General features: G+C 43.4%; 1 protein-coding gene across 3 annotated transcripts in view; it reads right to left on the bottom strand.

The window, feature by feature from the left end:
- The window catches only part of HNRNPD (heterogeneous nuclear ribonucleoprotein D), an 18,551-nt gene extending 4,492 nt beyond the window's left edge, over positions 1 to 14,059 (bottom strand). For 2 of the 3 annotated variants that reach the window (XM_038758914.1, XM_038758915.1), the window contains exons 1-3: positions 13,977 to 14,059; positions 2,077 to 2,245; positions 985 to 1,146 (exon numbers count right to left, since the gene is read on the bottom strand). In XM_038758914.1, coding sequence (XP_038614842.1) covers positions 985 to 1,146; positions 2,077 to 2,241 — 327 coding nt within the window. In that variant the 5' untranslated portion in view covers positions 2,242 to 2,245; positions 13,977 to 14,059. The remainder of the gene's footprint in view (positions 1 to 984; positions 1,147 to 2,076; positions 2,246 to 13,976) is intronic. The other variant, XM_038758916.1, reaches the window with a different exon arrangement.
- Between the last annotated feature and the right edge of the window lie 590 nt (positions 14,060 to 14,649).

The raw sequence follows: 14,649 nt of genomic DNA, 5'->3' as shown, positions 1-14,649 counted from the left end.
CCGTTCCAAGCCTGTGACTGAAGCAAGACTCATCCATCGTTTACGATGGAAGTCCGTCGTCTTTTTAATCGATTCAATGGCTATTCTGTTTCATCGGTGTCCGCAGCAAGGTCTCTTCCTGTGCCACACACTGTACTAGCTCAAAAATAACACTGTGGTGTTTTGGTAAAAGGTATAAAGTTTTTCCAAGGCACCTTCACATCGAGGTAGGGAGGTTGGAGCTTATCCCCATTTTAAAGATGGGGAAACAGAGGCGCCAGGAAGTTAAGTGGCCTGCCCAATATTACACAAGCCAGTGGTCAAACTGGGACTAGAAATTAGTTGGCTCTCTTCTAGTTGCCAACCTCTTAGGTCTTTCCATCAGACCACGTCACCGTCAAGATCCTCAGAACACCTCAAGGAAGTTGATCTCCCAGAAAAAATCCCAACATGGTACTGAAGAACGTAAGCCTTCTCTGGGATCCGGTCTCCTCCTGCGCTAAGCAATTTTTTAAATTTTCACTGTAGCAGCTAATTATGACCTCCTATTTTAAAAGGTAAACATACAACTTGAGATGGGGATGTTTTTACTAAAATGAACCTGGGAAAGTTATAGAGCAAGCACCTAATGTGAGGGACAGCATGGTGACTTTTACCATAGCTGTACTGAATTCCACAGTTTAGGCCGGGTTTGCCTTTGGTTTACGTGGAAGAAAATGGTTCAGGAAAGGAATACTTGAGCCCATCAGGTCTGGTTTCGGACTCGTTTTCACTTGATTCAAAGACTCAAGTTCAGGAGAGAAATCAAGAGTCAGCGAGTACTGTAATTAGTCCTGCCACCTACCCTAAAAGAATCGTGGGAATGTCAGCCCTGTTTTAGAAACTCTCAAGTAGTCTGAGGGTATGTTTTCTGTTTACAGAACGTGAAAAATCGCATCGCGAGTCTTTAGTCATAGGGGAAGTGGTAAAAAAAAGCTAAACAAACTGGGATAGCAAGCCACGTACCTCACCAAAACCTCCAAAGTACTCCCTTATTTTTTCTTCAGGTGTATCTGGAGAAAGGCCACCAACAAAAATTTTTTTAACGGGTTCTTTTGTTTTCATGGCTTTGGCCCGTTTGGGATCAATCACTTTACCATTCAATTTATGCTCTTTCTGGTCCATGACCTAAAAAAATTGGAAGTTTGTTGTAAAAAATGTACCACTAAATGCTAATGTCAATGCAATTTATCCGAATTTTAAGGTGACTTTGGTGTTTACGAATCATACTCATTAAACTCTTTTGGCACGGGCTGGAGCTGATTTTAGCCAACAGAAAAGGTGCCAAACGAATGTGTTTCGGGAAAGTAGGCCTACAGCCAATAGTCCAACTTTTTGCCCAGCTTGGCCATTTCACCCCGGAAGTGAATAACAAGTAGCTCCACAAAAAAAAAGTTACAAAGATGTCCCTTAGTGAGCCACAAACTCCAAATTCAAGTCTAAACCTTAGGCCCACTTCTAGAAAGCTGTAAAAAAACCGCTAATTGGGTCACTGGGTTAGACTGGTGCCACTCGTTTTTAGTTTTTTAATGGTATTTGTTAAGCGCTTGCTCTGCGCCGGGCAAGGTACTGTACTAAGCACTGGGGTACAGGCCAGCTGATCTGGTTGGACTCAATACACGTCCCACGTGGGGCTCAGTCTTACAGATGAGGGACTTGAGGCACACAAGTTAAGTGCCTTGCCCAACATCACGCAGCAGACAGGTGGTGGAAGCAGAATTAGAACCCAAGCCCGCCCAGGCCCAGGCTCTATCCACTAGGCCATGCTGCTTCTGCTTGTTAGATGAAACTGGCAGGTTGGCTCCAGCTCAGGCAGGGCACGGACTCAGTCCCGTGTTATTCACGGGACGCTCCCGCCCCACCCCACTTTTTAAAAAGTGTGTGTAAGAGAAAGAGAGGTCTCGGTTTCTTATATTAGTATTAGGAGACATTTACTTCCCTCCTTTCCCCACCAATTCCTGTACAGGACAGGGAGCATTTGCAGGTGTCTGAATTAGGGGGCCCCCGGTATTTTCTATTGTTTATTCATATAGGTAACGAATCAGAGAATCACACTACCTTATCTACACTCTCCGCCTCTTTAAATAGTACAAAGCCAAAGCCCCTTGATCGCCCTGTGATAGGATCTAACTTCAGGGTGCAGTCTACCACTTCACCAAATTTGGAAAAGTAGTCCTTCAGATCTTTCTTTGTAGTGTCCCAGCTAAGGCCTCCTATAAACATTTTCCTGTAAAGACAAAAAGCAATATTAAAATGCTAAGAAGAGTTTCGCTTTCAACACAGTCCATGCTGTTAAGATTAAGTTAACTTTTCCAAACTGGACATCCTGATGAAAATATACTGGCATGCCATTCTCCCTGAACAGTCAAATAGTGTGAGGATTCGCTGCTCTTGGGCTCAAAGCCCAATTCTTGCACACATTTGAAATTAAGATATCTCCCTTAATGCAGACCTCAAGATTATTTCCTGCCCGCCACCAGGATCCCAGAAGGAATTAGACAAGTACTGAACCAAGAATTTTAATTTTAGGACTCTTTTCCCCAGTACTGCTGCATATACATGGGCATTACATTCCAATCTACCTGTCACTGGTTCTACACAACCACCCTCCTCCACATACTGATTGATGCTTGTCTTATTTCCACTGGTGGCAACTTTCTGTGGCAATAGACAAATAAAGCAGCCACCGTGCACTGTAGTTCCTCAGATGAAACTGTTCGCCAAACATGAATGCCTTTTTCCCTGGAGATTCCGTTTTTCTGTTTTGAAATGAAACTGTAAAAATCTAATTTTAGAGGAGTGGGAGGGCAGTTGTAAGTTTCCCCCCGGAGGGTCCGTAATTAAAGATCCGCCCATACGGGCAACCATTATGTAAACAAATTACGTAACACCATTACGTAATGCAGCATATCCACAGAAATTACCTAATTACAAGGTAATACTTATTAATGAATCCCAGAATTTGGGGGCGGGGTATTCTAGGAAAAATATGTGCATTCTCTTCAGTCATGTTCATCCACACAAGTCTCTCAAGTATGTATTTATTTTTAATCACACTGACTCATAGGACATTTCTTCCCCAAAGAGAGTTAAGTTCTTTAAACACTCTCCTGGAATACTGGAGTGAACAGGGTTTAAAAATTTTTTTTTTAATTTTGCTTTTGTTTTCTGGGGTTTCTTTTTAATAAAACAGTTAACTCTTGCTCATGGTCACTGCCAAAGTCAGGAACAGTAGCTAGATTGGGTCCAAGCTCAAGAAGACAAGTGTACAGCCTGCTTCACCTGGACTTGTAGAAGATCTTACATCATTTTCTCTCTCTTCAACAGAGCAGGCAAAGCAAAGCTTCAAAACGCATTTGAAGGGAAAAAGAATAATGATCTGAATTTCCGACAAGCCTTCTCAATTGGGATTTGGGGGGATCGGTAAGGAAACAGACAATTTTTCTACGGCTTACATTTTTTTTTAAAGCCAGCTCTGCTTTCGAGCAAGACTAAGTTGGCACTGCAGTCTAGTATGCATGTGGATTATTAAACCTAGTGTAACCACCAACACCTTTAGGCCCCCTTAGCCCTATAGTACTTGTGTATATATCCTTTTACATTTTCCCTTTATGTTAACTCACTGTAATGTCTGTCCCCCTCTAGACTATGAGGCTCCCTGTGGGCTGGGAACACGTCTGGTGACTGCAGTCTTCCCAAGCGCTCAGTACAGTGCTCTGCACAGTGAACACTCAATACCACTGACTTACTGATCCACCCAGTGCCAAAGTTCCTCCCTACAAATTCGCACCAGACCTGCTTTTTACTCCAAGAGACGACTCTTTGGATTTGCAGTTATTTTCACCTTGGCAACCCTCCATTAATGCTGCTTATTCAAGATGCATCGAAACATCTTGGATTTTCGGCAGCTCTTCGGTTTTCTAGTTTACAGTCGCTCTGCCAGGAATTGGAGAAGAAAGCCTTAGCTTAGATTCAGCCAACTGCTACGCTATTCATTGTCAATGCAAGCTCAGTTATGACTCGACTGTCTGGAATTAAGGATATTTACTACACACTATTTATGAACTGTTTGATTGGCGGAGCCTTAAAATAGGAAGTAAATACTGTATTCCAATAAAAAAAAAATGGCCCTGGGGTAGAGAATTAATCAGATCTTTAATGGCCGCAGGAAAAGCTCTGCTGCAGTGTTCCTATATTCCCCTGGCCTCCCATACGAGCTCTAGTGTACAAGCATAAACTGTCATCCAGTTAATACTATTTTTTAGAGGTTTGACCAGGCCAAAATACTGCAACCAGATGCAGAGCCTGCAATATTCACCAGAGAAGTGGGACCTTATATCCTTCACCCACACTAGACGAGGCCCTGGGGACCAAATTCAATTTGGGTATGTGGAGGGAAAGGAGGGCAGCACTCAGGATAAGACTTTTGAAACCCACACATCGGCACTTCCTCAGAACCCCAAAACCAAAGTCCCCTATTCCTGCATTTTTTTTCTTTGGAACCGGTCATTTTTGGGGGGTTTCCTTCCCTTCAGTGACAAGACTGAAAAAGCTTACATTTTTAAAGGTTGGTTACATTTCTTTTACAAGGGTCTGTGAGCTCAAATGATACTCCGAAAATAACCTATTGTCTTTAGGTAACATTGGCGGAGGTTATAGTTTCCTGTTAATCTTGTGAGGCATTTGATAGTTTGCCAGATGTTAGGACCTACAGGCGTGGGGGGTGTTTGCCCCCTCCTTAAGCTCACTTGAAAAGCTATGTTCTCTTCTTCAAAGCCTTCCTTAAAAAGCTACCTCTCTACTAGGAGGCATTCCTCTCTGACTTCCCAACCTTCCCTACAATGAAGGCCTATCACCTCAGCCATCCCATATTTGGGGTTATTTAGTGGCATTGGTTTATTCTCCAGCCCAATGTGCTTTCATCATTTACATCTCAGATCTTCCATTAGATTATAAATTCTTTGAAGACAGGGGTCATGTGTCTCATGGTCGTCCCCTGTGGGACTGTAAAGCTCCTTAAGGGCAAGGATCACATCTACCAACCCTGTTGTATTGTACTTCTCCAAGCGCTTAGTACAGTGCTCTGCACACAGTAACCACTAATACATAGCACCGATCTACCAAACAGTTTTGAACAGGAAACATCCACCCCGACTGCTGAGGTCAAATTCTCCACAAAGTCCTTGGCATTCCTTAGAATTACCGACAGCAACACAATGGGGGGAAAAAAAAAAAGTCCTGTGCTGCTCCTGAAAATATTTCATCTAATATTTTGGGGGGAGGACTGAAAATGTACTGGAAACTACAAACCCCACCAAATGCTTCTTTGACGTTTGACTACATGATAAAAAAAAAATCATGAACGACTCCAAAGCTTCAGGACCAGTTCAAGATACTAGCACAGATTTCCACTCCTATTAAGACTCTCAATGTACCACAGGGAAGTGTTATGTGAAGGACCGTGGAGCGAATGTGTCAACTCACATGAAGCCATTCTAGAGGATTCACAGAGTGTAAGCGCGTTGTTCTGTAGTCCCTTGGGATGCATGGATTTTTTGGTTTGTGTCCAGACTGCCTGTGGCAGTGGGCCCTAGCCTGATCCCTACCCCCCTGATGTCTCAAAAACCATGCTACTTTCTTAAGCTTTTATTACCTAACAAAGCCTACATGCTATCAGATTGGAACAAATCCCTGTCCCCACCTGAGGTCTCTGACAGCCCCATCCTCCACAAAGGACCTTCCACAAAGACCCTCCACGGTCCTTAAACTTGGGCTGTTGTGTGCAGGAGGTGTTCACCTGCTGGAATATCTTTAAGCTGCCCAGAAAACCATAGTCCTATTGTTCAGGAAATGGGGTGTTACCTTTCCCTTCATCGGATATGCATAGTTTTATCGGGTGCTATTCCCGGATACGGGATCCATTTGGTAGACTGGGCCCTCTCTTAGGACCCGTGGATGTTTTCTAACGGTGAGAAGTGTTTTGAGAGGGAGAGACTGCTGCTGAAGTCAAGCGGTAAAGGCAACTCTTCTGAACCATTCGGGGTAAACTCTCTCCCACGAAAAAGTCCTGCGGTAGGGGACTGCTTCCAATACCCGAGGTGAATGTTGGGGCCAGTTTCAATCAGGGACTCCCATTCCCCACTGATGTCCTGGGGGACATTTGTTAAGTGTCTATTGGGCACCAGTAAAGAGCAGGGAGGACTTACAAATTCAAAAGCAACCGCTTCTGTCCAAGGTGCCCCTTGCTGATCGTGGAGCCAGCCACTGAGACTTTCTTTAAACCCAAATACACCTGAACTCTGCCAAGAGCCGAGTGCTTCCAGTGAAGGGGAAGCGGCTCCTTTTGGCAAACCCTCCCAGGTTCCTCTCTGACCCTTAACCTACTAGAATTTGACTGACAGCTCCCATTCCCACCACGTATCACAAGGCTTTTAACTGCCTGACTTGAAAGAAGACAAAGCTGTTTCACTTCAATTTGGTAAGGAGTATGGCCTTTCAAACAGCCCTCGTACAGTGCTGAGAAACGTTTTGAAAACTAACGTAGAAACGCTAGCCCCTGTCAGCCAGAGAGATCCTCTCAGCGCGTGACGTGGGTTGGCCCAAGATGTTTGGCTTGCTGCTTGGTAACCGATGGCCAAAGGAGGTATATAACTATCTGTGAGCTTTCCTCTTCTCTGGGTGTGTGTTTTTTTGCTTTTGGTTTGTTTTTTGCAGGGTGTGTTGGTTTTTGTTAAATGGTATTTGTTAAGCACTTACTACACACCAGCAGGGCTCTATGCTAAGTACTGGGGGTAGATACAAGGTAACCAGGCTGGACACAGTCCCTATCCTACATAGGGGCTCGCAATCCCAATTTACAAATTTATCAGACACAGGGAAGCTAAGTGACTTGCCCAAGGTTACACAGCAGATAAGGTGGTTGGGTCCAGATTAGAACCCAGGTGCCTTCTAACTCCCCAACCTGTGCTTCTAGCCACTTGGTTCATCCTCTTTTCACTGGCCCACACTGCTTGGTGGGTTAAAAGTAACCTAATTTGGACTAATAAGAGTAAAAATGGCCTTTGTTAAGCACTTACTATGTGCCAGGCACTGTACTAAACGCTGGGGTAGAGACGAGCAAATCAGGTTGGACACAGTCCCCTGTCCCACATGGGGCTCAGTCTTCATCCTCATTTTTACAGATGAGGCCCAGAGAAGTGAAGTGACTTGCCTGAAGTCACACAGCAGGTTAAGTGGCAGAGTAGGGATTAGAACCCAGGTCCTCCTGACCCCCAGGATCAGGCTTTATCCGCTAGGCCCTGCCGCTTTCTAATTTGCCCGGTTATATAAAACCTTCGGTCCACTGTAGTTGAAGATGAAAGGCATCTTGAGCTGCCAGGAGGTGAACACCTTCAACACGCCACCAAAACAGTTTTGCAAACACAGGCATCAGCCGGGCACTTTGGAAACCAACCAACTGAAAATAGAAGGTGGTCCTCTACGCCCGACTGTACGAGATGGTGGGTTGCCTTGGAAGTGTCACTAGTCCCACAATTCCTAGACAGCTAGGGGAGGCCAAAGGCTGATTTATTAATGTATATATTAATGCCGCTCTCCTGCTGAGGACTCCAAGCTCCCTGTGGGCAGGGAATGTGTCTACTGACCGCTGAATTGTACTAGGGCTTACTACTCTGGGCACAGTAGGCATTCGTTAGATACGACTGATTAATTTGGGTGGTTGTACCTTGGAGGGAGTGTTCTTCCCCCACCTCTATCTCCTCCCACGACTAACTGCTGGCTTCCGAGCCAAGAGGGAGAAAAGCATCCCTGGGAGAGTGGGTCTTCCAAACATACAGGTGTGTCCCAAGATTGAAGGGCAGCTGGTAGTAAATGTGCACTGTACTGCTTTCATCTTACACTCCCAGCATCCCAGTTTTAAATAGTTCCCAACTGTTTCTTCCTCCTCTCTTTCACATAACTGACTTTTCTTTGTAGCCTCGACTGTTTATTTTGGTTGGCCTGACTGCTCCTTAGCAGTTTTCTGTGCCTTTAGGTTTGCATCTCAAACTATTTCCTGGATTTCCACTTTACCATTCTGGCTTTGATTAACCTTCAGAGTTAATTCCGAAATAAGCCATTTAAACTCAGCTTTTGGATGTTTTTGCCTTCCATTACTCAATACCTAGTCATTAACCATTATATGATATACAATAATGGTACGCGTTAAGCATTTACTATGTGCTGGACTAGATACAAGCTACGCAGGTCAGACACACCCCTGTCCACACGGGGCTCACAGTCAAAGTGAGAGGGAGAATAGGCACTAAATCCCCATTTTACAGATGAGGAAACAAGCACAATTTAAGTGACTTGCCCAGGATCACACAGAAGGAAATTGGCAAAGCAGGTCTTCTCTCAGTACCATGCTCTTTCCACCAGGCCCCCAATGCTTCAGTGGACAAAAAAAAAAAAAAAAAAAGAATTGGGGATTCTGGGCAGAGCCAGCGAACACAACGAAAAGAAAACCCGTTGAAGGTGTATAATGCCTATCTGCTTGAACCTCCCACTCGTTGTGGCTCAGTTACAGCAGACAAGCTAAAAATCTCACAGAGGGATCATAAAGAATAGTCTTAAAAGATAGGACCTAATACACAACGAACCATATTCCACTGAGCCCTGGTAAAGTGGGAAGGGTATAAAGAGACTGCAGATACTTTTTAGCAACCTTACACTATAAGATATTGTTGCAGGGCGTTTAACTCACATCTAAGGAGTTTCTTTACTCACTACCAAGGAGTAACAGCACTGGGAGGATTGGATCTCAGCATACTGTTTGCAGAAGTTGTTGCCTTCAATAAGGGTGTGTCACCCAAACGATCCCCAGAAACAGAAAAACACACAATAATAATAATAATAATAATGATAATGGCATTTATTAAGCGCTTACTATGTGCAAAGCACTGTTCTAAGCGCTGAAGCACAACAGAAGCAGCAAGGCCTAATGGAAAACGCACGGGCTGGGACTAATCCCGGCTCTGCTGCTTGGCTGCTGTGATCTCGGGCAAGTCCGACATAACTTCTCTCTGCCTCAATTTCCTCGATTGTAAAATGGGGGTCAATACAGCATCGATAAATGGTGATCCCTTGTGGTACAGGTGTCCAACCTGATTAACTTGTACCTACCCCGGCATTAAGGACAGTGCGTTACACTAAACACTTAAATATTAATACAACAGCTTCTACTCCTTCTCCAGAAAGCACAGAGCAACTTTTATGTTGCTCAATATTTAGAAGGCTCTGAAGTCAAGTCTAATTTGCCACTTGTTGAAACAATTCAACAGAACAAAATGTTATCCTTTGTCTTCAGAGTGAATTCACTTCCTGTAAGTGCCTAACCTTTATTTCCTAGTGAAGTTAAGGACAGTGCTCTGCACATAGTAAACACTCAATTACCACTGATTAAGCTACTAGCTAAAGAGTTACATAACATATTATGTATTCCACAACGTTCCTGGAAAATGGCGAGTGCTCATCCACTTTATGTTAAGGAAGATGAGGCATAAACTCCTACACAGGCTTTATTTAGCTGAGGCCATAGAGTTGAAAGTGTAGACGATGTTTCCAGCTTCCTACCAAGATGGCAAAACAACAAAACATACGCTAAAATGAATATTCAACCAATCCCAACTCCCTTGAGGAAAAGAACATAGGAACATTGTTTTCCTTAATTTTCAAATACTTTGAGAAGAGCTGCATGGATGATCTGGAAACTGCAAGGAAGAGATAAAATTCATCTGCTTTGCATTCAGTTCAACAGGGATTTAACCTTTCTTAAAGATTAAACCTTGCAAAAGCGACAGCATTCCCAAGACCATTATCAGATACTGGTTTGACTACATTTCTAATTCCAAGAAAGGTAATTGATTAAAAAGTGACCTGCATTTCATTCGTTTGAATAGAACCATTGTGCAGCCAAAAATGTAGACTGATCCACTCAGTGTGGACAGGGAATGTGTCTACCAACTGTTACTTTGTACTCTCCTAATGCTTAGCATAGTGTTCTGCGAGAGAGGAAGCCCTCAAAATACAATTGATTTCCTCTGTCTCCCATTCTCCCCTCTTTATATTATCTCTATATTATATTATAGTCTCTATAATATCTCTATATTATCGACTCCAGTTCCTAAACAAAAGAACAAGTAGAGGAAAACTGGTTGGCGGAAGAAGAGAAGTGACCCAAGAGAATTCAGGAATGACACTGATAGGAAGGCTAGCCATGGCCACCTGTGCTACTCTTCCCTTGAAGCTGGTTGAACTGGGGGCTGCATTCATTCATTCAATCATATTTGAGTGCTTACTGTGTGCAGAGCACTGTACTAAGCGCTTAGCACTGTGCATGGCAGTGCTCCTTACTTGACGGATACACCCAGAAACCCTTGCACATGGGCAGAAAAAAAATAATCACTTGATGCTGTTCTTCAAAATCGGTAAGGGTGTAAGACTGATGGAATAAAGTACCCCTCATCAGTCCACCCCAAGGGCCCAGTATCCCAAATTCACCCAACCTAAGAGTTCTACTAAGTATTTCACCAGCCTTTTTTTGGGTAAGGGCAAATCATGGAACAAGAACTCACCAAAAGTGAGTGAGGTGGGAAGCTTCACTCTTTCAAGCCCCTGAAGATACATTTTTTTTTACCTTTCATTCACTCTTCCAAGCCCCTGAGGATACGCTTTTTTTTTTTATTTTTACCTTGTCCCAAGAAACAATACAGCCTTGCTATTTCTCTCCTGACCAGTGAGCAGCTGTCTTGAGGCAAGCTTGTCTGAAGGAACTCGCTGGTCCTCTACAGTTTACCTTGAAGCAAAAAGCTGCCCTATTCTTTCTTTCTCCCTCCTCCTCCCTTCCAATCGTGTTTGGAGGGGAGGTTTCTATTAAACCCCAGAAATGTTGAGGAACAGATTATCTCCACCTCTAGTTATCTGGACAGGCAAAAGTAGTCCCACGGATTTAGTAGTGTCCTGCGTAGAGCAGATGATCAATAAATACTTCTAATTAAATAGGGATCAAATGTCTGCCAGTGCAGCCCCCTACAGCTCTTACACAATTATCCCAAAGAGAAAGAATCCTGACCACAAAATACTAGCAAAGGTCTCAAAAAGTCCCACACTAGAGTTAGATCAAGCAGCAGGTTAAAGTTAAAAGCCTGCCTAACCAAAACAGAAAAGTTAATCTATCTAATTTAGGAAAAGTTTAATTTTTAATTTAATTAATTTAAGGTTAATTTAAAGATCTAATTTAAGGCCTGCATAAGTGTGCTACCTTTAAATGTAAGCTCTTTGAGAGTGGGGTCTTTTTCTAAGGAGAGAGAGAAAGAGAGGAGAGAGAGGAGAGGAAGGGGAGGAGGGGGAGGAGAGGGAGGGGGGAGAGAGAGAGAGAGAGAGAGAGAGAGAGAGAGAGAGAGAGAGTGGGGGGGCAGGGGGAGGAGCAAATTTTCCCTCCAATACATAGCATTACCAGTTCCAACCCTCCAGGAAGAGCAAAAAAGGAAGAAAACAACGTTAACAATTCCAAGTTTCGATTCAGTCCCCTGAATCGAAGACAAGGATGAAAACTGCACCCAGGAGCTGCTTCTCAAAAACCCCCATTAAGGGGACAATGATCAGCAGAGTATTTCATTCAGACCCTAAAAAGACTGATGCCTTGGGGTCATTCTTTCTGAAGGACAGGGAACAACACAGCCATACTCCTTTAAAAAAAAAAAAAAAAACCAAGGGCTTCCTTATGGAATGAAAAAAAAACTTTGAAATCCTGTATTCCCCACTTTGGCAACACAGGAGGGGGGGACCGAGCTTATAAAGCAAATACCAAGAGATCGAATCATATTCGAGGCAGTTTTTTTTTTTTTTTTTAATCAGGAACAACAGACTCTGATTTAAAACCTAGTTGGATTACGGTGACACATCTCTTTGCTGTGTGCAGGGGGGCCAGGTGGTTGTGAGGAATCCTTAGAAGCCAAGCCCAGCTCACTGTAGCGTACCTAATCTTCGAAATTTTCCCTCCGGGTTCCTCCGGGACCAGGCAGAAGCCCCCTTCTCCCAGCGGGGCTCTGCTGGAGGTGGGCCGGACCTACTGGCCTTCTGGCAAGTGAGCCCTGTCCCAAGAACACAGGACGGGCCTGAAATAGACACCCCCCTCACACACACCCCTTTTATTAGCAGGGGGTGCCTTGGCCCTGCTTGAAGCTGTGGACAGTCAGGGAGACAGGACCAAGCCCTCTAACCAGAAATCAACTCTTGTCATTTTTAACTGATTTACTCTGGTCTCTTTTTATCTCATGTTCCTGTCTACCTTACTCTCTCCCCTCTCCTTGAACGGAGCCTCTTGCAAGCCAAGGTTATATTTCCTTCTAGCACATTATCACTGACACTAATTTTAGTTTGGATCTCCTCGACTAGATAAGCATGAGGCCAGGAATCATGTCTATATACTCTACTGAATTCTTTCAAGTGTTTTAATATCTAGTGCGCTGCACAGGGCAAGTGCTTAATTTTTTTTAAAAAAAGCAGGCTTGTTCAATCCCCGCTTTCAGAAAGTGGCGAGTTACTTGCATCGCTAAAGGAAATTTTAAGTGTGGCCAACTCACCATGAAGGCTAAGTTGCCGGTCACTTCAGGTGGCTATTCAAAGAGTGTAACAAACTGCAGCTTCAAAATTGAAAATAAAAATCTAATACCAGAATGTGAAGCTTATCATTTGAAACTTTAGAATTAAACCTGACACTGCTGGACAGGATGAAAGGGGATTCAAATGAATTTGCTTCAAGACCTTAAAGACACTCGCATCTAACGGGCCACCGCGTACGGCTGAATGAAATTCAGGTCACAAGTTTACACCATTTCATTTAGTGTAATTTTGGTTACTCATGCCAGAAAGGAAAGCTTCAGAGTACAGATTTTCACTTTCCCTCTGCATCATGCCAAAAAATTGGCTTTGGGGACAATTACGAAGCAGTGCTTCCCCAAACTTTGGTCTACGGGTGGCTGATAAACTACTAAGTGCTTCTTGCTTGGAATCCTTTCCTTTCAGCCCAATGAAGTGGATCACAGCCAGATGTGTGTGGTTGAACAAAAAAAGGAGGAGGTGATGATCTTCAAAGGTAACAATTAATTTTACTTGAGAATATCCTGGGCTACAGTTATGTTGGGATGCACAAGTTTACCTACATATGCTAAAAAAAGGAAGCTCGGTGGGAAAGAGGAAAAATAACAAAAGAGATGAGGGAACAATGAAACAAAGACACAGTAGCCCTCTGGAGCACCCTGGGGAAATCACCCAAAGGAAAGACCAACCAGTCATAGACCGACATTCCTGCCTCCCCTTGATATCCGCCCCACAAAAATTTAGCAAAACAACAACTCTCTTCTAGCTGTTCTCGGGATGGTTTATGTCGAGTTTTTGCCCATTCCTATTCTTATGGCTGTCATTAGCAGATTGAAGTGATTGGTAGAGAGGAACTGTAAAAATGATACAATACCATATATGCCCAGAACTTTTAACTTTTAGCATGCAAGACACTTAAAAAAAAAGTGACATTTGGCCTTTCAGAATTTCTTACAATTTTCAACAAGCAGTAACGTTTGGTAATTTTCAACTTCCTACCAGAGAAGAATGTGTAAGCAACTATGACCATTAGAGTAATACAGTTATCCCTTTTCCTGTCGAAGAATCATCAGTGAAAAGGTATGAACTTGGCCAAACTGTAATTACATGCATAATTACAGGTGACAAACCACATGAATGGTATTAGACTTATGCCCAAACCGTTCATTTCCCAGGTAGGCAATAGCCGACTATATATCTTAATTAACTAGCTTTTCCTAGGGATTCATGGGCAACTGAGTTAACAGTATACATCATCTCAAAATTATGGTTAATGGAAACCTTTATAGAACAGGAAATAAAATTTAAAAAAGTTTTACCATTCTTCCCGCTGTGCCGTCGCTGCTTCAGAGTGCCGTGGGGAGGAGTTTGAATGGCTAGGGAATTAACAACCGGTACAGCAACCAATCAAAACTCTAGTTTTCGTTTTCAACATTGTCAGGGTTAAAAAAAGTTTTTTCAATTAAATTTACACTTCAGTTCTACCCCAGAGCATTTATAAAGGCAGCTACTCGTGATACAAACTCAGCTCGCACAAAGTCTGCCCCAAAGTTTTCAAAAGTTAACCCCCAAAACAGCAGTAGTAATGGATTAGTCATTTTAGTGCCTCTCTCCCGCCCAAAACAGAAAACATTAAGCTCCGAGTATAAAGTTACATTCCTTCCTTACATTAGGTACAATCAAAATTAGTTCTATTTGATTAAAGACTTTTTTCTTCCCACCCCCCTCCCTTCCAAAAGGAGTAATCACATGCTTATGGGGGGGGGGGTTGGGAAGGGAGGCGGGGAAAGAAGAGATGGGGGGTATTTATACAAATTCTCTGAATTTCCATTACTTTCTCAGAAAACCCATCGCCCTGCTGGAGGGAACCACGGCTTCTAACACGGGCTTCAAGTCAGCGTTTAGTTGTTACTCTGAACTTCCACCAACATCTTATGGGAACCTCAAGTTTCTGTCTTCCCAGTATCATATCGTTGCAAAAAAGGAGTTGGG

The sequence above is a fragment of the Tachyglossus aculeatus genome, chromosome 17, assembly GCF_015852505.1.
Source record: "Tachyglossus aculeatus isolate mTacAcu1 chromosome 17, mTacAcu1.pri, whole genome shotgun sequence".
Classification (NCBI taxonomy): Eukaryota; Metazoa; Chordata; class Mammalia; order Monotremata; family Tachyglossidae; genus Tachyglossus; species Tachyglossus aculeatus.
Note: the sequence above shows the minus strand (reverse complement) of the source record. Positions and strands in the feature narration are given on the sequence as shown.